At 38.2% G+C, this 25,544-nt stretch overlaps 1 protein-coding gene across 6 annotated transcripts in view; it reads right to left on the bottom strand.

The window, feature by feature from the left end:
- Window positions 1-25,544, bottom strand: part of TTC7B (tetratricopeptide repeat domain 7B) — a 142,293-nt gene that overhangs the window by 97,726 nt on the left and 19,023 nt on the right. For 5 of the 6 annotated variants that reach the window (XM_044435638.1, XM_044435634.1, XM_044435633.1 and 2 more), the window contains exons 2-5: window positions 23,297-23,451; window positions 21,447-21,615; window positions 18,932-19,062; window positions 13,901-14,022 (exon numbers count right to left, since the gene is read on the bottom strand). In XM_044435638.1, coding sequence (XP_044291573.1) covers window positions 13,901-14,022; window positions 18,932-19,062; window positions 21,447-21,615; window positions 23,297-23,451 — 577 coding nt within the window. Of the gene's footprint in view, window positions 1-13,900; window positions 14,023-18,931; window positions 19,063-21,446; window positions 21,616-23,296; window positions 23,452-25,544 lie in introns of those variants that run through there. The other variant, XM_044435639.1, reaches the window with a different exon arrangement.

The following is a 25,544-nucleotide window of genomic DNA, read 5'->3' on the forward strand; positions in this document are numbered from 1 at the left end:
ATTTATTTAAAACATCTCCTTTTTATATTCATTTGTAATTTCCTCCAAAACTAAAAGCATTTCCTACTATTGCTAAACAAAGGGAAATAAATATGGGAATGAATGAGTCCAAGAAGTGCATGTCTCAATCCACATAAAAATAACTTTTCTAAAGTCAAAGGAAACTGATAAACAAGAGCATAACAGGCAACACTTGAAAAAACAAGATGGGGGAGACGCAAACCTTTGTTGTGAGCCACCCCGAGGCTTTGTTGCAATGGGAGCAGCATAAAAATGTTTTAAATAAATAAACCTGGCCACTGAGCTAGCAGGAAACCTGCAGTATGCAACTCTGAATGCTTAGTTTCAGTTTGTCTTGTTAGTATAATCCATTAATGGAAGTAAAATATCACACATTATCCGCGTCTGCTGCTTCACACACACTTATTTCCTTCTAATCATTTTCCCATTCAGATGCATACAATAAAGTACCTAGATAAAAAATATTAACCATTTATTGCAAAGCTGCCTCATGTATCATATTTTAATATGGGCTAAGCATTGGATCCAGAGCTGCCACTAGCAGCTCCTCATTACCTTGGAATCCAGGAGATACTACCATATATACCTAGAACCCACTTGTGTGATTTTAAACATCTATTTTATACCATCCAACCTCTGGTCAACTGTATGACTGAAGCTTCTGCATTAAGCTCTTAAATTGTACAAAGGTTCTATTTCATTGCAAACAGTGCAGTGTGGTGTGGTTTGGAGCACAGGACTGGGACTCAGGCAGTCTGGGCTCTAGTCCCCATTCAGCCATGAAGCCAACTGGGTGACTCTGGGCCAGTCACAGACTCTCAGTCCAACCTACTTCACAGGGTAGTTGTTGTGGGGTAAGATTGAGAGCAGAAAGAGGAGAATGATGTGAGCCACTTTCAGTTTGTTGTAAAGAAAAACATGGGATATAAAGCTAATAACTAAATAAGCAAACAAACAAGAAAGTTATGATTGTTATTGTGATCCAATAACATATATACTTGTTCAGGAAACATGATGTTCAAAGTAGTACATTCAATTTAAATTAGTGTTGATCCATCTCATTTTGGTCTTCTACTATTTGAGTGTTTGGCTTTCCTTAACATGATTGACTTCTCCAGTGAGTCTTGCCCTCTGCTAAACACTGCAAGAGTTAATATTTCAGGATTAGAAGCCTACTGCTTAATATGGCCTTCCTGGTTCCCACTGGGCTTTCCACAAGGCCCTAGCTAAGGATCTGTTCTATATTAGATTAACCTGAATTGTTATTGTTTTCTGATCTATTTATGTATTTTCTATTTTATAATTCCCAGGCAGCATACATGGCTCCTCCCTCTCCAACAACTTGTAAGGTAATTTAAGCTGATGGAGAGGATACCTTCTGGCCCAAAGTTTCCCAATATGATCTCTGGAAGAATCCACATCTGATGCCACATCATCTCAGTCCTACCCTAATCCCTATACCACACTGGAAGTTAGATGCCATTTTTAGGTAAGTTATATTTTTAAAGGACTGCAGCAACTATGATTGGTTTTATAGATAAATATGCTATATTAATATATACATGAATTTGTATGCTATAATTTATCTGCACAATTTGAAAGAAAACAAAGGAGAAATGTCATTGGCACAGATCACCTAAGCACTCAACAACATCTCCTGGAGTTTTTACCAGAAACTAACCTTGGAATTCCCTGTACTCATTCTAATACATGTTACTGCAAACTCAGTTGCCCACATGTAAAAATGGCACTAGAAACTATAGTGATTACAACTGTTATTATTATTAGGATGCACTTATTATCACACACCAGACAGATATCTAAATGATGCAGTTGCGCAATTCACAGGCAGAAAGGCATAATTCTGTATCAGGTAATGGACCTGCACCCATACTCTGCTTGGTTTAGAAACTGCATTCCAGCATAATACAAAATGATTTATATTGCACCAGGGCACCTGTGGCCCAGGCTGTGCAATGATGTGAGATTAAAATGCATTACAAGTTAGTTAATCAGCACTCTTGCCAGGGGTTAAAAAAAAAAAAAAGCAGTGCAGTGCGCTTTGGCACAATGTCAGGGCTGAGATTATTTTCTTCTGCAGTGCCTCAACATTGCTTTAGTGAATGTTCCAATGCAGAGTTGCATAATAATTTAAAGTTATTAGACCAAAATGCCCTACTTAAATATAGTAGTAATAATACCCTGGAAAACAACTTCTTGCCTTAGCTATTTTCCTATATTTGATAGTCATCTTCTCTGCTCTAACTTCCTATACCTTCCAGCACTGTATATCAAGTGGTGAAAGAAAACCAAGGAATGGAAAAATGAACCAAAGCAGATGTCTACAGAGGGTGTCCAAGTTTGACAAAGCATCAATTATGGCAGGCCAGATGGAATTTCTATCCTCACAAGTTCATGTGATATATATAAATAGGTGCTACTTCAGTAATCACATTTAAGCAAAATTTGTATTTAACCTTAGCTGTGTATTTTAAAGGCTTGTTCCTTATTTTAGAAAACAACTCCAAACAGCATTATGGATGACTCCCTTTTCATCCCCAGCATCTCCAGTTAACAAAAGATCACCCAAGCATGGAAGAGAAATTTATTCAGTTTCCATTTTTATGTAAGTTTAACTAATTAACTTTTACCAAACCAATGTACAAACTGAAATACAATTATACTTAGACAACCACACTTCTCCATTCCTTTGATTCTAATTATACAGAATAGGGAAAACTGATTGCAAAAATGCATGCATGCAGAGAAATCCACACCAAAACCTGTACAGATTTTTGCGCAGAACATTTTGGAAATTGCAACCCGATGTAGGCAAGGGATGAACTAAATTTATATATAAATTATATAATTTATATATAATATAAATTATATATTTATAATTATTGTGAGCCGCCCCGAGGCTTCGGCGAATGGGGCGGCATAAAAATGTTTTAATAAATAAATAAATAAATAATTGAAGAGTAGGAAAATGAGAAAGACATCATAACTGACAGATTGTTCCATCGCTAGCTCTTTCTAGCTATTACCCATCCTTCAGGGATATTCTCCACACATTTGAAACCCTGCAGAGAGGGGTAAGTGGCTCAGGAAGGCGGTTTGGAGCAGAAATTGGTGGGCAAGCACCTTTACTTTCTTGAACCCTGGCCATAACATGCTTCTCTACCTTAAATAACAGCTTCTCTAGCTTAAATAACATCTCCAGCTTAAGTCTGCTGACTTTATTCCCACGAATACATAATTAGAACAATATTTAGGTGATTTCTGGATTGTTCCGCCTTTAATGTCTGAAGCAACCCCCACCCCCAGAATACCTTTAAGAAGCTTATTATTTCAAGAAGGGAAGACTTAGGCAAACATTAGCAGTTGTGTCAACTCGAGCTAATAAAAGTTCATAATTTTGTAAAATGGTCATTTTGAATAAACCTTATCTCCAGAGGCTACAAAATTGAAAATTCCTTAGCAAAATACCTGCCCATTAGGCGAGGAAGAGAAGTTTACTACGCGTAGCTTTGTCTAGCAGTAATATATATGTTCAACATTTGAAAGATGAATGAGAGAGGAAACAAGGGCTTAAGAGTTAGATCTGAATACTCATGATGCAACAACCAGCTAGACACTATTGAAGAAAGGTGGGTGGGATATTACCTATATAATACATAAATAAATTAGGAAGTTAAGGGAAAACATCAATTATTGTACATAATCTGAGCTTACGGATGCAGTTAACTCAGATCTTGCTAGTTCTTGCCACATTCTCCAGCTTCTGCTTTCCATCATAGTAAATACACTAAAACTAGATGGAAAAGGTTTTGAAACATGACAGGGATGAAATTATCTTCACCTTTGGCCACACATATATTAGCTTCTCCTTTGAAAGAGGAGAGCTAAGAAGGTGAGTACCTTGTAAGTCACCCTGAGTTCTTTCTAAAATGAAGAAAGGTAGAATATAAATGCATTGGAGGAAGAAGAGGGGGTGCTGCTGCTGCTGTTCAGCCATTGGCACCTGTTCTCTGCCATGGTGTTTTGGCAGTTGCTCTAAGCTCTTTCTCCCACAGCTACAAATAATGTTCTAATGTGAAATGGAGCCAGTATGAGTATCAGCAAGCACATCTATGAGCAGTGCAGAAAAGCTAAGAGCCTCTGCCAACATTATCTCAGGGTCGTGGGAACCACTAGAGGATGTCACTTTTCTGAGTTGCTTTGATGTCAGAAACCCAAGGCCATGTGGGAGGAGTCACTTTTTCCAGCATCAGAACTAGTCCATCTTCTGGGAGAGAAAATGCCAGTGTAATTAGGTTGCAGTGCCATTGTCACTTTCTCCCAAAAAAAGAATGGCACAGAAACAAAAACCATTGCAGCTGCTGGAAGAACATTGAAGGCGGCCTAATGAACTGTTGTGATGCTTCCCGCAAATCCCACAGCAGCTGATGACTAGTTTCAAGTTGCTTTGAGATGGGACGTATTAAACTTTAAAGCTTCAAGGGTGGTGATGAGCTGCCCATACATGATTAAGTCCACTATTCCTTCGACTACTGGTTTTGAATTATACAGTCGGGGTCGTCTAGGCTTTGCATCACCTAAAGAAAGGACTGTTTTTAAAAAATGAAGAATGAAAATGCTTTAATGAGTAAGATGTGCTGTTAATTCTAGAAAAGATTTTAAGAAAACATGGCATACCACAAAATGAACGTAGTTTCCCCCAATAAAACTTACATCAACAGAGGCTATGGAAATTGATCTGATATTTAAAAGCCTAAAATTGAACTATATAGGAACAAGCATTCTCTAATTTGGGATGTACTTTTGGAATCAAACATTTGGCTTCAGGACATCCATGTACCCCAAGCTGTATCCCTGTGCCGCTTCAGCATCCCACACATTTGGTATTTTTAGATATTTTGGATTGAGGAGAGGAATGCAGTTTGTAGCCTGGCAACCAAAACAGAGGATAACTAGAACTGCATTTTAAAGAAGAGGTACATCACACTGTTGAGCTGCCCTTTTTGTACCCTTGCACATCCAATAGCATTTCTGTTTGTGATCACAGAATTTATTTATTTATTTATTATTTATTTAGGGAACTTCTATGCCGCCCCATTCGCCGAAGCCTCGGGGCAGCTCATTTCCTTAACATGAGCCTGCACAGTCACAAGCACAGCACCGTAACTACCAGGACAAAGGTTAGTTTAAGAGGTTTATAGTGTGGGAATGTTCAGGAAATCTGGGACACCAGTTAAACGCCATGCTAATTTATCTTTCTTATGACGGAAGCTATGAATCAGTTAGCATGTTTTCACACCAGTCACTGCCAGACCCCACATCTTACAATAAAAAGAGACTTACTGCTTACAAATAAGGAATTCTACCCTAGAAACTAAAAGCATAAGGTGGGAGTTCACACTTTTTTTAAAAAAAGGAAGATTTCTCACTATGATTTCAAAAAGCTTGGCAATTCCTTTGAGATTAACATCTATAGAATGAAATTAGTTGATGAAATGAAGGGATCAGGCGCAAGCATGCTCAATAGGAGGATTTCCAGAAGTAGCTGTTAGATTGGGTTCAACAAACTGCTCTGTGCATGCTCAGAGATTCTTTGTGAAGTAACTGTGTACTGGCTATACTTTGGTGAATAAAGAACATTTGCAAAGGAACCGTCTGTTGCCTGGAATGCGCAAAGAGAGGAAAACCTAGCTCACGTAAACTGTGTAAATTATTGAGTGGTTCAACTGCCAGAGGAAAGGAACAACTCCCACTTTTAGCTAAGACGGGTAGATCCTGAAATATAGCACAGCACCATGTGGCTTGTTCAGGCAACTTTATTAGTATCTTAAAGGCGACTTTTTAAGGAAAATGAGAAAAGGAGACAGCAATAATACAAGATGTACAGGGAACAGCCGCTGCTGCAACATGACTTGAACTTGGGACCTGCTTGGATGCAGCAAGGACCTGCTTGGATGCACAATCCATGTGTTGGGCTGCAGAAAACAGAAAAACACTTGCTTTGGACCTATGTGTAAAAAATCAAAACAAAACAGTATCCTTTAAATGTGATTCACAGGCTCATTTTTCTAAAAGATCTGGACCTTGTTCAGATGTGTGTCTGGCTCATATAAAGCTCAAATATCTTAACCCTGTTCCATCTTATCAGAGATGTTCTGCTTATTGATATGAAAGCCTAGTCACATTTACAAAATGAATTATAACAAGTAGTTTATTATCTTGCCTTATCAAAATGAAACTATGGGGCAGTATTCAGATAAATAAAAAAATCTTAGACCTTTAATCCCCAGTCATCCAGTTTGCCAATACTTCCCTGGATTGGTAAAAACTCCCCACTCTCTACCCAGTCAATGGAAACACAAGCTTTCCATCTGTAGGAAACATCCCCTTTCTAAAGGTTCTTGTCACTTCCTTCTGAAGATACCTTAGGACTGTGAAACAATTTTCTTTGCCACTAACAGCGGAGTATGCAGCGAGGGTGCTAAACCTTTTTCAGCCTGAGCACTGAATTCTATTTCAGAGAACTTGTTGGGAGCCACATGCCAGTGCTGGGCAGGGCCAGGAGCAAAAGAGGCAGGTCCAAAATTCCAACACATTTTTACTTAAAGTTCTTACTGCAAGTAGCTAAACCACAGGAGAAACATGGCAACATTTTTTAAATGAGGGTTGGACTGCACAGAGGGGACTGCCAGGTAACCACCCAATGGCTGTTGGAGGAAACAGAAGGGGTTTGGCCAGCTAGGGAGGACCAGCAATGGACCCTTGGGCTGAGGCTCTAGATCCCTAAGCTAAAGCATCTAACTAGGAACATCTGACGTTATCTCTGGGTTTTGAACAATGTGGCCTCCTACCCGCCTTTCCCATCTTTTGCATGTCTGTAAATGCTGATTTCTTCTTTCCTTCTTTCTTTCTACTATTCATAATACACCATTTTGGACCATGTTCTCTCCAGGCAACTAACAACATAACAGTATCATACAATGAAATATATTATTATTAATAAACCTTTACAATTAAAGATACAACTCCTCTCTCATATTTGCACTTGAAACATAAGGCCGAGTAAAACTATTTCCAAACCAAAGCAGTAAAACAATTTAATAGCAGCATATCTGAACATCACAACTAAAAGCCATTTTAAACATGTGGACTTTGAAGCCTTTTTGCATCCTGCAACTAAACTTTTCTCAGGAGGGCACTTACCTCATCAGGTCTAGACCAATATTGAGAAGACCATGTTACTAATTCCCATCAGACTAACTCATCTTAAGAGTGGACCCACAAGCAAGGCCCAATCATATTATTTTATACTAAAAGATGATACACTCTGTCCCTACTCACATACTACAGCTTGAACTCAAGTTCCTTGAGAAATGCCTTGACAAGCTATTTTGTTCCACCTGAATCAACGGGATTAGGTATTTTTTAAATATTCTTTTTGAAAACTGAGATGCAGCAATTATGTGCCTGTGCCCTAAATATATAAAAACAATTTTTTAGTGGAAGGGTGATATGAATTAAATGAATTAACTGAACATAATACTGCAGTTGTGGGCACACCACAGTGGTATAGAGTGACAATAATGCCACTCTTGAACTAGAAGCCAAACTTCTGGCTATGCTTCCAAGGATGGCATTCGCCCTCTTGATCACTGCGTCACACCACTGACTCATGTTTAGCCTGCAGTCAACCAGTATTCCAAGATTCCTTTCACAAGTTCTACTCGCCAGTCACTTGCCCCCATCCCTTACCTGTGAAACCTATTCCTGTGTCCCAAGTGCAAGACCTTGCACTTATCCACATTGAATGCCATAATACTTGCCTCACTTATAAACCCCAATGTCAAATTAGGAGGCTCACATGCCTTCTCCTTTCATCCTCCCATCTCTGGAATGATATCCTCCCTCCCAATGAGCATCAGCCATAGTTTCTTATTACATGCACACACAAACCATGGTTCCTGCAAACCACGTTCAAAATGCGTTTGTAAGCTATAGTTTCAAGTGATGTCTCCTTCTCTTTCTTTCTTGCCATTAACTAACATTTTGCATGACATGACATGGTGACATCACTTCTGAGAGGAAATAAGGAAAGAACTATATCACCCAAGTTGGCTCCTGAGGTGTAAAAGCTTCTTCAAAATCTTTACAGGATGGAACAGAAATTTGCCTACCATATTATCAGAGGCTATTTTCTACCATCTATCCTTACAGAAAGAGTGGAAAGAGAGTAGATTTGTAGTAGTTTCCATACAGACTGCATTAATTTAAAATCATTCCACTGGAAATAAAGTGAAGGTTCTGACTTTAAAATTGCTCCACTGATTTGACTTACATCTGGAAACTTTACAGCCTTTGTAGACAAAACCAAATTAAGTTCTTATTCTTGTCAACTGTTCTAGGACATGCACCACACAATTAAGCTCTGCACAACAAGACTTAAACAAGATTCTGTGGGTTTTTTAAACTATTCATCACACACTCAGAAATCAAATGTATACTGAACATGACTTTTTTTATATAAAGGCAGAATGGAAAGTACAAAACTAATAAAAGGGGTGTTTTTATATTGGGAATATTTCTTCTGGCATTCCATGCAATGCAAAAATTCATGGTGAAGTGATATGAAGTAACTGATCTGTACAGAAATGTCTTATTGGTATTCTGTTCCAAAGCCAGTGCTTCAGACAGCACTGAGAACACATGACATTATTCAAGTGGTCTTTAGAGATGCAGAACTAAATATTCCTGACAGCTCATGCCTAAGGAGAAGTTACATTCCCTTCCATTCAGACATATTTTTCTGTTCACAGGAGGTTTGAATAAAAACATCTGTAAAAGCAAATGAAAGCAACCAATTCACCACAATCTTATTAAACCAGTAAAAAGGAAAGCCTATTGAGAGATATAAAAGACGAGTGATATGGACATAACACAGAAAGGGAATGATGATCTTTGCAGGTGGAGATGCCAAGTTAATTAAAGGAGGAAGACAAGACAAGAGAGAAATGCCAACAAAGAGCAGTTTGCAACAAATGAAACAATACAGCTCATCTCTCTCCTTGTGCCAATTAATATATGCCTGAAGGTTAAACTAGCTGATAAAGTGTTACTTAGGTTATCCTGACTGCAGACAGTATTTCAGTGGTTATTTTAGTACTGGGATAAACTTTTTCTGACTTCATGTGCATCAACTCTGCATGAAGTTCCAATTTCTGGGTTCCTCAGTATATACAGAACAGTGAACAGTGGGCTGGAGCAGTTCAGGAAATGGAAAACCTGTAGGCGCCTCCCATATTCTCATATTGCCATGCAGGTTCTTTGTGTGGAAGTTAAGAGGGGGTGGAAAGGACACACATATTTCCCATTTTCTGGACTGCCCTGCTACATTGCTTCAAATCTGTTGAAGGTAAGGGAGAAGCAGAATTTTATTAAGTTCTGCAGTGATTCATTTGCATTCATACACCATTCTCTCAAAGGAAAAAGGCCCATGCCCAAAGTATTTTAGATTTCTAAGTATTAATATTATTAGGATTAATCATGTAGAGATCACTTTGTAGAATGTGTCAATAATCTATTGAATCAGCTTGTGCTGTAAAGGCAGAGGTCCAAGACTATGACAATTCTTCTTTCAAACAACAGTAAAAGTGAGGCAAAGAATCAGCAGGGTAACCAACCCAAATAGTATTTCATATGAATTATTCCTTTAACAATTGCTAAACTTCTTTATATGAGGATAATCCGCTGCTTCTAACAGAAAGGAGTCTTCCCTTTCCAAGTAAAATCATTATTTACAGTGTTGTCAAACTATAACTGTTTTCTTCTTTTGGGGAGAAGAGGCTAATGACAACCTAACTTATAAGAACTTTACGTATTATATTTTTATTTCACATATACATTTATTTTATATAAAAGACAAAGTATATTTTGTTATACATAAAATGGGGTTAGATTTTGGAATGCAGTTAGATTTTGGAAGGGTAATTGCTTTTCCATGTCTCTCCTAAATGCTCTTACTTGTTATTTCAGTTTATCTACAAGATAATGGCTCCTCAAAGACAACTATGTTTCTAATAGCAGCTTAACACTTTCATTTAAAACAAAACCTTTGTAGAGATGGTGAATAATGGGACAGATTAACTGGATCACTTGGTCCAATTTAAGTGAGATTGCTCTGCTTCAATAAGCAACTCTATATAACATGCACCAGCGCCTGTGTCTTTCTTTTCTACAGGTGAACACATCTTTATATATATATTCCATTTAGTGTGTGTACTCACTTTCTCTCTTGCATATATACATCTATAAATACAGCAGTTGGCATCATCATATACTTGAGTCAACAGAATGCTAGGCAAGTCCATGTCAAGAGCACGCAATTGGCCAAGGTCAACTACTTTGTCCTAATTCTGTGAGGAATCTGACGGAATATCCAGTCTTAACTAGCACACCACATCAACTGCCTATCAGTGGTGAAGTATATGTATTTCTCAGAAAAATTCATGCATTATACAATGACAGTTCTATTGTATGTACAAGTAACTTGACCTATTCCTAGTCCTGGCATACGTGTCCTTTCTTATACAAGGGTACAGAAAAGATATTCCAAAAACACTTAAAGCAACGTTAAAAATAGAGCAACACTGAGCAGAACTGACAATTTTATGAAAACAGCGTTCTCTGTTTTGGTGATTCTGCAAAAGTAAAGTCATGTTCATCACCTAGTATATATACCACAGCAATCTGCAGCCAATCATAGCTGCATGACAAACCCTGTATCACTCACTGGCACATTCATCTCCTTAGTTAACATTACTCGTGTTGTGCTAGTTTCCTCTAGTGCAACAACATTTACAATAGTGGTTGTGCCCTACTGGATACTGTCTGCAGTGTGGAATTGCCCTGCCTCATTTATTCACTTTTTACGGCATATCCACACAATGTTACCCTTCCGTCATTGCCATGTTGTATGTATTCTGTGGTTCAACCATTTTTTTCTGGGAGCAAAAAGTCTTGAATTGTTTTGTTTTTGGATGAACTGACTATAGCACACTATCCACAGCTGTAGACATCTTTAGCCTCCATCTACCATCTGTTTAAAAGAGCAATGTACTGATGTGAACACTGATGCACTGAAAAAGCAAATCTACGGCAGCTCAATGCACAGCCAGTGCAACTTTTACAGCTGGCACACTGTATTACCCATTTTATTCAGTTAGTTATTTAATGGGCTCTAGGTTTTTCTCCTGCTGTTTCCATAACAAATAAAATTGAGATATGCCACTGTGATACCGTAAAGATCTGAATAAAACTAAGCCCATGAAGCTCATTGTCTGAAATTTTGTCAGTTGTGCACACTCAGCCTAACTTGCCTCACTGGCTATTGTGAGAATACAATGGAGAAAGAAACTATATGCTCCTGAGCTCCTACTGGAAGGAGGGCATAATAAAAATAATTGATTATGTTTTTAAAAAGTTAATGCTATGGTTTCAGATAACAGTTATCTACTACTTCTCCTTCTTTTGTAATTAGTATCATATTATCATGTTTTCCTTGTTTATTAAATACTTTAAAATACTTTGTTGTTGGAGACAAGATTTTGACATCATTTTGTGTATCCTCTCACAGGTGCCTAGGCTCAAAAAGGGAAGATAAGTTAGCAGAGATGTAGCTAACAAAGAAAAGCAAAGCTTGAAAGTTTCCCCAAAAAATCCCTTCTTGATACAGACAAGGGAGTGGTACCCAATTGCTATTCAACTAGCATGGAACCTCATCACACCATAAACATCAAAGTGTACTCTGATACTACTAATAAGAATTAGAGTAATAATAACTCTAATAAAAGCCTCACAGTTTGTCCTACTGAATTGACTACGAAAAGCTTTAAGTAAAGGGTACTATATATCCACTTCTGCCTGAACTCCTTCTTTCTTTAACAGGAAAACAAATATTCTTTGGGACATACATCTGGAAACAGCGCTTCCCAGCCTACCCCACTGCTTCCTAGCCAAGTCTATACCTGTTCTTACACACCAAAATTCTCCTAAGTTCTTGCCCGTCCCCCTTTTCCCTTAGATCATCACCCCCTTCTCCACTGTTCAAACAGAACACTTATTTAATGTTCCAATTTTATGGACACTTACTTAACTAGAAGCAAGTCCCCCTGAACTCAGTGGGGCTTAGTTCTGAATAGACATGTATAGTATTCTTTTCCTGCAGTGCAAATCCCCCACCCTCCTCTTCACAAGCCAGTTATACCAGTAAAACTGTGAGATAAGCTCTCAACCCCTCCTTTTCTGGGAAGCATTTAACCATTTAATTGCTATTTTGTTTTCTTTTTGCAGTAAATCTTTTCTGAAAAGCTCTGACCTCATCTCTGTCTAACCTGAATACCTTATATAGGTACTCCAAAACTCCACTGACTGGTCAGCTGTCTAAACCTAGTCCCATTATATTGTTAACATACCTACAAGCCAATTCTGAATCTTTTTTTCACATGGGATTGTACCAAATTATTTTTATGATGAAACTTAGGAGGGTGAAAATGCATAGCAATTTTGGAAGTGAGACCAGCACAAGACCTTCCAGCATGTTAAGATAGTGATGTGGACTCATTCCAATGAAAGAACAATTAGTAACAGAAAAAATCCTTAACTTTTCAGGAAGTAAGACACCCACTGATTGATGGTACCTAGAAAAGGATTAACTCAGTGGGAAGTACATCAATTTGCCATTACAAGTTTCTCAAACTGTAACCTTCATGGTATAAAACTGGTTCACTGTAGGCCTAAATCCAGACTTCATAAACTCTTTGTCGCTTTAAATATGGCAATTCATATACTGGTACTTTGCAAAGCTTAGGAACATGCATTCTGTAGCTCATTCTTTTTCAATATTTTTCCACTGAAAACAGGAAATACAGTTCAGGTATAACACTTCCCTCCTGCTCCCACATCACCACTAGGAGACTCGAAAAATGAAATGTTAATATTCCATTTTTCTTTCAATCAAGTAACGGTAGCAGAACTACAGTACAACTCAGGGGTCATGCATTATTCCAAACTGTTTCTCAAATACTAACAATGGAACCTATGAAACCAAATAAGCAGTTACATGCTAACTCAACTGTAACAGTTTCAAAACTTGGAGTGCTTTTTCTCAGTTATGACATTTATATCAAACTCAGTATACCAACACAGCATGACATTCCACTCTTCCTATAGAGGCTTATTTGAATCTGAAAGGTAATTATAACGACTTATTTCTAGGAAGAGGAGGACAGAGTAAGAGACTAATCTAAAACCTAGTGCACCAAGTTTTGAAGCCTTTAAAAATGAACAGAGGCTTTAATTCCTTTCTTCATTTTCTGCAACGTTTGCAGTTTGTATACACCTATCTTTAGTAGACTATTCTTACGAGTTATCACAAGAGCATGGATGACCTCTCATGCACAGTCTACAAGGATCTACTACTGAGTAAGCACAAATGAAAACACACATATACGTACTGTTGGTCTTCATGCACGTTTATCCTGCAGCACAATGTTAAAATAAGTGGTAACTGAAGAGATTTGGAAAAACAAAATCAATCGTTTTCTTTTTTTTTCTAGCATTCTTCTTACTAAAGCTTCTGCACAAAATTCTGAATCTTTAGAGGTCTTTGTATGGGATTAGATTCCCCAAATGTACACTAAATCTATTTTGTTGAGAATTCAAATTATTAAATACAAGGTAAATTCTACTGTCACGAAAGAGTTAATAATTGCAAACTACCCATAAATTTATAATGTTATCACCCAAAGCTGGCCTAGTTCACTTTTTGGCAGATATTTCTCAAGTGATGAAAAGGCTTTCTTACCCATTTTTGAAGTACAAGACATGGGCCCTCTGAAGTCCTGTTTCTAAAAAATATCCAAGTTCTTGTTCATGTGCTGCAGGCCCAGGCTTAGGGCTGCGATTCTGCATATTAGCAATCATTACCTAGGATATCACACAAAGAAACTGATCAGTCATTCAAGTACTACCTTTTCCTTCCCCAATTCCTTTGCCCAAATCAACATATGTCATTGTCTGTTTCACCTCTTAGTATCTCCTCAACATTCATGTAGAGCAGCTTAGGGTCACAGAGCCTCATGGCCTGCAGGGGAGGCAAATGCTCACCCTATGAAAGTCTGATGATAGGAGGAGCAAAAAACAGTGCTGGGATCAGCATCTGGGCTGGCGTGGGCATGCCAAGGCCCACCAGGGTTTGTACAGACAGATTCATGAGGGAGGAGGCCATGAGCGACTAACAGACTTGCTGGCTATCCTTCACCAGCAGTGGCCTGCCTGCATGCAGCAGTTGCTGAGCAGCTGGGCAGGAGGAGGTCTTGCACCCATCCTACTTGAGCGATCCTGTGGGCAGCTGGTTTGCCACTGTGTGTACTGAATACTGGACTAGATGGCACTTTGGTCTGATCCAGCATGGCTTTTCTCCTGTTCTTATATTCTTATATCAGTAATCATCATACATCCTTCCTTATTTTTAAGAACATTCCTTAGATAGGCATTGGCAGCTAGATACGTACATTGTTGCAGGTTATTTTATTACTTTTACTCTGAGAATATATTATCTCTATTAAATAGTTAGGTTGATTATGTTGCTTATTTCCTTGTAAACGTGTTTTGCATCAGGGCAGCAGAAGCAAACCCTGTTTTATTCCTGTGGTCAGTACAGTGACTTTTCTTTATTTGTATAACTCAGTCACTTGAGCATGATATAGGACTTGACTGACCACCATGCTCTTTTACTTCCAGCTCTTGATATCGTTCCATACTCTGACCACACCAAGAGAATTGCACTCTGGTTATGTTCATGTACCCCAGTTTTAACCATCAATTTGATTAGAACCACCAATGATGACTACCAATTTGAATGGCTTTAAAGGAGAAATGGGCAATTTCACAGCTATCAATCCTACTGGAGATACCTATATGCTGTCTTTAGTACCAGAGGCAGTATGCCTGCTTGGGAACTTGGGGGTAGGGGTGAATGCTGCACTCATATTGTGCTTGGGGGGTTCCTATGGGCAACTGCCTTGCCACGGTGCAAACAGAATCCTGAACTAGATGGAGTCCTGCAACACAGGTGTTATGTTCTTTTTATCAGGCACTCTGCTACCAATCAAAGAGGTGCACATGAGGATGCGACAGCTACAACCTATCTTCATCAAGAGAATAGATGAAAAAATATATAGTTTGCCTTTATTATGCATTTCTGTTACTCAACATGTCCATGATATCCCCTAGTTTAGCCTTTCCCAACTGGAGGTCTTCAAAGGCATTTGGATTGCAACTCCCAGTATTCCCACCCAGTACGGCCACTGACTTGGAATTCTGGGCCCTGCAGTCCAAACATGTCTGGCAGGTAAAAGTTTGAGGAAGGTTGCCCTAGTTAATGCATCCCTCTGCATGGCTGAAGGCATCATACAGAAAAAAGCAAACCCAAAGACACAAGCACAAAAGATGCTTTGTATCAATCCATTCAAAATCACATTTCAAATGCATCAGTGAGAAAGCAGTTACTGAAGGAGCAGGAGAGGGAGGGCCTTTTCTGTGGTGGCATCCATACTGTGGAACCCCCTCGCAGGACACTTTTTCTTTCGTATGGGGCAAAGCCCACACTGTTTCCCCAAGCCTTTTATTGCTTCCAATGTAGGTAAGACCTTTTATCTTGGCCAGTTTACTTGCTAGCCCTTCTGTTTTCTCTGTTTTTACTCATTTATTGTAATTTAATTTATATATTGTATTGTATTCTATCTTCATATTTTATCTATAAATTGCCTTGAGGGTATCAGGCCAATGGCAGATACAAATATTGTAAAGATAGCAAGAATCACAACTTCAGTTGTTTGAACAAGTGTTCACAGGTACCACAATAACTGAAGAAAGAATGAATTTCAAAGACTACTTTGAAGAATTCACAGTTTTAAAAGGGGGTGGAGATACAGTAGATTCCTATGAAGCCCATTTTACAGCTTGAGAAAATGAAAGACAAAGAAGATCAAGTTCAGGAGCTCCATCTACTTCAAGAAGGCTAATTCTGTGTTATAGATTAATGAGCACATGACCAATGAGCTGCTAAGGAATGTCAGCTTTCATTAAAAGTTGAAGACATTCACTACAACATTGGTGAAAGATTGCTTTTACTAGGTGAACTCTAAGGAGGTTTTTCTGTGTATTATTGTTATTATTATTATTATTATTATTATTATTATTATTATTATTATTATTAGAACATTTCCATGCCACCCCTTGCCGAAGCCTCGGGCGGCTTACAACACAATAAAATACAATACAATACAGAAATAATATAAAATTAAAATTAATAATATAAAATAAATAAAGAATATAAACGATATAAAAGAAGTTATAAAAGAAAAGTTATAAAAGAAAAGAAAAGAAGTCGCCCTGGCCAGATAAATAAGTAAATATTGTTAACAATTAAAATGACGTTTAAATAAAAAGGTCTTCACCTAGCGCCGAAAAACAAATAATGACGGCGCCAGGCGGACCTCTCTGGGGAGTGCATTCCATAGATTGGGCGCCACCGCAGAGAAAGCCCTCCTCCGAGTACCTACACTCCTAATTTCTTTCAAGCAAGCCGCACAGTCATAACCGAGGCTGACAAAGAGTCACAACATTTTGAACAGAAAGTGCTGAACAGTGCAGGACGCTGGATTACTTTCAGCTGGGGTGCCCAAAGAAATTAGCTATCAGTACAAGCTTTCCATTCCAACAAATAATGGAATATCCTATTCTGTCAAAAAACATACTGGATCTGGGCTTTGTTAAAATAATGCATACAGGAGTCAAATAACAGATTATTTAATCTTCAGTAAACAGCTCTACAAATTTTGAATCATGCAATAAATAAATTGATGTTTTATCGAAATGTCATGTAGTGTAGGTAGCACTGACTACAAGAGAAAATAACTAAAATGCAGATACCACGTTTAAATCAAAATTGTCAATGCAAACTGTACAACCCAATCCAACATGCCCCTTGTTATGCTCAGAGCTCCTCATCTAGGTTTCTCACCTGCCACCAAGCCACAATGATTATCTTTTTGATGAAAACAGAGTCTCTGTCAGTTACTGTGCTTGATTTTGAGAGATAAATTATTTTGGCATCAAACTAGATACTATACCAAATGCACGGCTGCCACCAAAAGTGGCAACTGAATGTTAACTGTTCCCCTTTCCTCTGGCTAACTGTAATCATTGAGAAACTGAAAACACCCAGACTTCTTGAAGTTTTGTATCTCTCTGACCTTAATCCATTGTACATCACTGTCTACACCAGGTGGGGAGGGGAACTTGAAAGTCAAGACCCAGGAGATTTTACCAAAGGAAACTGGAAGTGATTTCCAATTTGAACAGCAGTTCTATGTTCTCATACTGCCTAGTTTAGCACAATATACCCGATTTTCAAATACCAAAAACAAAACAAAGCAAAACAAACTAAAACCCACAGAGAGATTTACATCTCCAGGCTGGGGCATATTGGGAGTTGTAGGCTTTTCTTCTATCTAAGCCACAGCTGGACGCCTGCAGGCAATGGTACCAAGGAGCAAGCAGGTGCCTGCAGGTGTCAGTGAGCAGCAAGCAGGAGCCTGTAAGCAGCAGCAGTGAGTGGCAAGTGAGCACCCACAGCAGTGAGCAGCGAGCTGAAAAATCAATTCAAAGAGCTGCATGTGGCTCCCGAGCCTCAGTTTGGCCACCACTACTATATAATGTATCTGCGTACTCATATTAGGAATGATATTAGGAGGGTGAGTACCTGGAGGAGGGCCTTCTCTGCAGTGGCGCCCCACCTATGGAATGTGCTCCCCAGAGAGGTCCGCCTGGCGCCATCGTTATTTGTTTTTCAGCGCCAGGCAAAGACCTTTTTATTTAAAACTTATTTTAATTGTTAATTTATTACGTATTTATGGGTTTTAAAATTTTTAGCCGAGATGTTACCGGGCTTTTGAAAAAAAATGATTATATTAATATGTTATTTATATGTTTTAAATTATGTTGTGAGCCACCCCGAGGCTTTGCTGCGATGGGGGCGGCATAGAAATGTTTTAAATAAATAAATAGTATATTTTATGCTTAGCTGTCTGTATGTTTCCCCTCATGGTTTGTGTTTTAACAAGCAAAATGTGGTTACAGGTTACTGTTACTTTGATTAACTGCCATGAAATATATGCACAACAAAATATACCATGTACTTTGGCTTGAAGTAAATGAGTTTTGTTTCATATTCAGGCTCTCATTATTCACTTTTTGTTTTGAGAAATAATCCCCTATCAGATTAGTATAGCTAATGATCCTTGGGGATGTGTTACAATCTGATGGCTCCACTCCTGTTTTGACTGCTTGCTTCATGAGATTTATTCTGTGACTCTACAAGCATGTGGGTGATCTCATTATTAAAAGGTTTGGCCTGAGGGATCATCTGCTGCCTTTGGACTCTTTAATTCCACTTTGCAAAATACAGTATGTGCATAAATTTAAAGGATGTTGGTTTAAATAAAAATACAATTTAAGTTTCTCAATCTTCATAAAGTTTTCTGATTCTGCCCGAAGTGGTTAAACAAAGGTATTATTCAACTATCAGTGTTGAAAATGCTTTACATACATTTTCTCCATAATCCTTACAGAAAAAACATGAGTTTCCTATTGCTTCAATTCTATGAACACATATCTAAGAGTTAAAGCATTTTAAATCCAGTGGGACTCACTTCTGAGCAGACATCTGTAGGGTTGCACAGGGTTGTATGATAAGGCCACCCAGTGATTACATGCCATGATAGAATAAATACAATCAGCTGTTTCACCTGAACTTAATTTCCCAGCTTACCCTTTCTATCTCCTGGAGGTACAGAAGGGCTATATCCCCAGCCTTTTCATAGCACATAATGATTTCTTGCTCACGATCTGCATGGAGGTTACTCGTTGAAGAAGAAATTGGCAATTTTTCTAGACAAAGACCTGGAAGCAAAGAAATTTTAATTTAAGGGAACTGTTGTCAAGCTGGCTTGTTTTTATTAACCAAACACAGGAAACAATAACACAACTAGCTTCACTTGAAGTGAAAACTGTTGAGTTTAACAGAGAATGTAGGCACATAACTGTGTTAAGAAAACGTGCAGGGGGAGTCAAGCAGGGGCAGAATCTTAATTTCTTATTTGCCATGTTCTTTTGAGGGAGAAGCTCTGTATTAGGCTCCTGGGGTATATTGGTCACCTTCCATTATTTGCCACAAGCCTTAGGTATTTCACTATAAGGCCGAGGCATTCTGCTTTGTTTTCTCTTCAGTTAATATTGTGGGGGCTAGTGTATCCCATCAGACAGTAATGATACTGGCAAGTGATACTTTCCTCTTGAGCTTGAGTCATTTAGATATCAAGTAATAGCTTTATTTTCAGGAATGACTTTTAAAAACCCATTGTATGAGTGAACAACATCTATAACCTATCTATAACCTATTTATAACCTCTAAATAACCCCCAAAATTGACAGGAATTGCTTTCATCACATCTGAACTGTGCCAAGCAGTCAGCTGTCACTGCGCATCCACTTCCATGCCCATCCATCTATACCTGTGCTGCCTAGAGGCATTTTGGTTGCTTGTCTAAGAAGCAAACTTTTCTAGAAACCTCCATTTGGCCAACATGCAAACAACCCTTCAAGAAGCAAGGAATATAGGCTTCCAATCCTAGCCACACTGTCTTGTAACATCAATTTGGCTGAAAAAGTAATCAATCCACTGCTTTCAACAGTACTTTTGAAGGTTGTTGATTCTGTCAACCTGTTTAGATATCAAGTGCATTAAAAATACATTTAAAATTATTTTGTTCTACATCTACCCACTCAAATTCCTCTTTCGATGAAACAGCAAGCATATAAGAATTCTACTATTCTCTCACCGTAATAGACCACAAAATCCTTTCACTGCTATATGACTAGGCACTTGAATTACATTCTGCTCGGCACACAACTGCTGGAAGGTTATTCATCTCTGCCTCAGCTTAATTTGAGAAATTATTCAGAATTGGTTGTCAGTGCAGCCCCTGAGTTTGCCCTTTCTGAAGAAAAACAAGCCACATAGACAGCATATGTTTACTCTTCCAGATAAAAGCCATTCCAAATGCTAGCAGAAGCATCCAAGCACAGAAAATTCTATACCCCAATGAACATAAACTGCTGTGTTCTCAAAACATTGACCCAGCTTTGTGTTATGCAGGCACAGAGAACACATCTTGACACTGAGGCAACACTGCCATCTATAGAAACGACACCAACATTGCACAATAACACAGATGATTATGAAAGAGACTGAAATCTGTATTTGCCTTTGTTTACCATTTAGATGATGCTAACAATAATAAAATACATCACTAGTAATAGGGAAGGAAGAGTTTTGGAAAGAGGAGCATCAAGCCATATTCCAACATGGGTTATTCAAGGTTGTCAATCTCCCTTATAAAATAACCACAGGAATTCTAAAAAAAAAAAATCTACATGTGTCACCTTTGTTACAATGCTTCTGATGGGGATCTGCGGTATACTCCAAGATCACAAGATGAAGATTTTATTAGACAGTCTACTTTTACAACCATTCTACTCATACCTATTTCTGGAACTGACAAAATATAAATAAAGGCCCCAAACATGTAATCCAAAACTTTCCTTACCACAAAACCAGTACTATATCAAAATGTAATTTTGATGCTTACTTTTATTTCAATAATGTACAAGTACATATTAATCAAAGACTTTAAAAAACAGAATCTGAGAGTTTCAGCAGAAATATTGTGAAAGGGAAACATTAAGCTAATTCAAACTACCAGTAGCAGCTTAAGTTACTTCAGATGACTTTTAAATATGCTTGCCAAAAATACTTTTTGGTCTGTTCCACCACTAAATTGACAGTAATGCAAATGCTCATATGCACAATGAACTCACATGAACAACAGTGTAACATATGAGCCAGAAATTCACACAAGATTGTGCCTCCTCTTCGGTACACCAATTAATCACAAAGTATAATGTGCCAGTTCACTGAAGGAAAGGGATTATTTTGTGTGAATCTGTCACTCTTATACCACACACAAAGTTTGCACAGATCGCAGCTTTTTTTGTGGTGTATTTTTAGTGAAAGGGAAGAATGAAGGTTGCATTAAAAATAGTGCAAACTTTGACCTAGGCAACTGTGCACAGATCAATCTAGTTTGCTGGCCTTCTATTTCTAGTCGCTGCAAATCATCACGCTCTTTGCTACACCCCCACAATATACTGTCATTAAGTTTCACTTTGGCAGAAGCACAGCATATTTTATTTCAAAGCATGGAGCACACTGAAAGCCAATTTACCTTTGGTAGAATATGCTTCGGCGATCATCCTCAGCCGATAAGGAGGTGCAGCTACAAGCTGCAAGTCATCAATGCCCACTCTTGCGTAAGTGTTAAGAGCTTCTTTGTAATCACCTTCCACATAGTTTAATTTGGCCATGACTAAGTTGGCTTCTTGTAAAAACTCTGGCTAGAAATAAAAAATGAAAATTGCCAATCCTTAATCAACAGCATAGGGCGAGCATTTTCAAATAGGATAAGAAACATGTATTTATGTTAGAAAAGGACTGGAATATAGTTTTATAATCCAAAAAGAAATAACTGATATAGTTTGAAATGGCTAAGCTGACAAAATTTAAAATATTTTAATTCAAATATTGAAAAGATTAAAATACTTTTAATCTCAATTGCAGAAATACCCTGGAGAATTAATCTTGCAGCAAAGACACAACTATAAAAAGAGATTATAACAAATATAAAACATCAAACAAGAAGAGAGAGCTTGAAATAATCAGTATTTTCTCCCAAAGACCAATTGATACCTTTAACATTATTCCTAACCCTAAACAGCACCTTTATGCCCCGTTCCAACAAGGATGAGCCATGTGTGAAGGATGCAAAGTCCCTTTTGAAAACTCATAAATACATGGAATTACAAAATGAACAAATGTACATAGTTAACACACATGCTGTTGGTGTGGCAACCTGTGCTGGACACACACATTAAATGCCCACGACAGTCAGCTGCGCAACATCAAACAATGCTTTGGAAGGGTGGGGAAATAGAGCTGCTGACCGTTTCGCCAGTCATCTCTTGGCAGGTTCTCAGGAAAAGCATTCTGCATATCCAGTCCCTCATCACCTAAGCTGTTAGGTATTAACAATTTTATAAGCTTTGTATATCACCTATCTGCACAACAGCACTTTTAGGTTGTAAATTTTTTAAAATTCACATTTTCTGTAAGTAAAATTAAGTTCCATGGAAGAAGTCTTATCAAAATCCATCAACTGAGTCCACGGGGTTTGAATCCAGTTCTTAGCCAAGTGCTCCATCCATGAGTGAGGCAGAAAACATGAATGCCAAATTAAGACCTGGGAATCTATATTTACTGTGAATAATGCCACCCCTGCCTGAGGAAGTCATCACTAGGCAATTGAGGGGAAGAGGAGAAGCAGCCCACAAAAGCCTCACCGTGTTTCTGATATCAGAAGTGTGATGGAACATGGAGCCCAGAATGGACCCAGGTTTTAAAAGGAGCTAGTTTGGGATCAATTCATACTGTGCCTCAATTTGCCTCATTTAAAGTAATGCCATTTCAGACTGAGTCTGGAGAATTGCACCACTATAATTACATAAGAGAGAGCATGGGGCATTGCTGGGGTGATTAACACATGCCCTCTCTACCCTCAGTGACACCAACCATGAAGAAACAAGATCCTGAAACTGCAAAACCCCATACCGTGTTCTGCTGCAGCCTCGCCCGACATTGGCTTCTACAGATGTTTTGACCATCATTCCTGGCCACTGGCCATACTACCTAGGACTACAAAGCTGTGGCCAAAACAGCTGGAGAGCACCAAGTTGGTGAAAGCTACACGAAAATGGGCTATATGGCCGAAAGTGGGATATCAATGGATAATATGAGAAACTTGGAGCAGAGCTGTAATAAAATGTAGTAAAATATACTGAATACTGTAAATATTTTTAAAGTGATATGAAACCTAAAATAATTGAAAATATTTCTAATTTCACACAGCACAAACATGAGAAAAATATTTCAAACTCCTAAATGCCAGCATCAAACATCTAGCTAAATTTCTGAGTACACCATTAATTTCCAGCTATTAATTGAGAAGTGACCAGCAAGTACCTTTAAATTCCCTCGGTCAAGTGCTGCAGTGAGATGCTTCCTGACTTCTGTTAACTTTGGCCGGGGTCCACAGGGACTAGCACCCTGTTTAAGAGGGTTCTCCTTCAGAAAAAGTTCAAGCTTAGATTCTCCAAGAAGGAGCTCTCCCATGTCATCTACAAAAAAGGCAAAAATATTAAGTAGATATATCATTTGCATATTTTACTAAAACCAGGCACTACCATAAGATCACACAGAATACCTTAAACTCACCTGCCCACCACCAAATCCCAACCCTGTAACACAATTAAATTCTTTTCAAGAGGACCAGAAGTGTCTTCGTTGCCATGGCTTCACTTAAGGCAGAAAACATTTCTTTAAAAAGAGGATTTCACTCTAAGGCTGACACAGAAAGGTACACATGGGACATGTTCAATGACAGCCCCATGGCCCTTGTAGAATGGAAAAGCCAGTGCTAAAGAGATGTCCCTTTCTCCATTTCATTTCTATACTCCTGAACTGGTTCTACCAGAAGCACTTTTTCCTGTTCTAAAAGGCTACTGCTGTAGGTGCACAAGAAATAATTCAATATTTTGCCTGGGTTACAAGCTCCACAGTGACCATAGCCCATACTGATTAAATAGGTCTGCTCTGGTACCCAAATTGTTTCCCCCCTCCCTTTTTTCATTTATATCATGTTGATTAGAATGTAACCCTGTGCCAAAACAGCGATTTTTCATCTTTATGCAGAGCCCAGAAAATTTAGGTACTTTACAGGTGATAAATAAGAACACTTTTGTGTGGCAATACAATGAGGCAATCAATCTTTTTTGTTGTTGCTGTTTTTATATTTTCGGTTAACAAAGCTATCTGAGGAACTAATAGCATTATTGTAAGCACATCCAGATCTAGATGTAATAAAAACTTAGTTAGAAAAACCTGGAACAATTTTGACTTAGCTCATTTCAACTATTATCCAACATACAAATAATCTCAGATAACTATCTGTAAACAAACCTATGAGGTATTTCAGGCATCACAACTGTCTACTATGCGAATGTTCACTTAATGAAAACAGCAACAGCAGAAAGATATATGTCCATGCCTACTTGCCAGGAATTTAGGACAGCCACATTCAGCAAACGCCTGTCTGATTTGTGGGTAAACAGAACTATAAATCCATCTCCTGTTAACAGCGTGCATCATAGCCCTAAGACATTCTGCTGTGCAATAATTACTAGCGTAATGGGAGCTGCTGCTCTTATATTACTGAAATGTTAAAGCAAGGAGTATTCTACAGGTGCTGAGAATTCTGTTAGAATTATCTTTCTCTGACACATAAGGAACAGTTGGAGGATTTCTGCTAATAACTTTGTCCAATCCAAAATCAAAGTATGTTCAATAAGAATGTCCCATTGGAGAGCCCAGTATAATGTTGGGGTCTAGGAATGAGTGAAAACATATTTTCTGCATATCTAGCAGAAAATAATTCCAATGTTCATGGGTCTCAGGGTCTGAACTAAAGGTTATACCACAGCTGAAGTAACTTTAATCCATCAGCTGCATCTCCCTTGCTAAGTACTTTCTGATCGGAGCAAGGAAGTAAAGTTTTTGACCCATTTTCCCACAGAACTTCCTCTCCCTCAAATGTTAAGACCGCTGTTTTTATTTATTTTTAATCTTGATTTTATTTGTTGGTATATTTATAACAAATTTATATATATTTGCTGCCCCTTAACAAATATTCCCTGGCAACTCACAAACACACGTGCAGAACTCATACACTGGTCTTTTTAGAACAGGCTGGCATGAACCTTGAACACAGGAAGAGCAAAGGCAATTTGGGGGCACATTTGAGAGGAAAATTGGCTGACAGGTAAAGGTTTGACATCCCACCACATTTTATACCACAGACTGTGCCATTTCAAAGGCACTTTGCAAGAGAAAAGCATCTAGCAAGCTATACTTACTGCAGCTGAATTGTAAATATTTAATCTGGCCATTAGACAGTTTGGAAAAGAACCATTTGAATTTTAAAACATTGGTTTATCTTGATAATGATTGTGAGCCCTCCAGAGGTGCTGTGGTACAATTAGGTGGCATACACATGTTTTAAATAAATAAATAATTTAAAACTATTTTGTTATAGTTAAAAATTCTTCATCTCAGACCATGCACAAATTTTTCAAAGTCCTGGACGAAGAATGTGGAGCTATCTCCACAGAGAACTTGTGGGTATGTTACAAGCAATGCTGATGCAAAAGATAAG

The sequence above is a fragment of the Varanus komodoensis genome, unplaced genomic scaffold, assembly GCF_004798865.1.
Source record: "Varanus komodoensis strain SLA01 unplaced genomic scaffold, ASM479886v1 scaffold3, whole genome shotgun sequence".
Taxonomy (NCBI): Eukaryota; Metazoa; Chordata; class Lepidosauria; order Squamata; family Varanidae; genus Varanus; species Varanus komodoensis.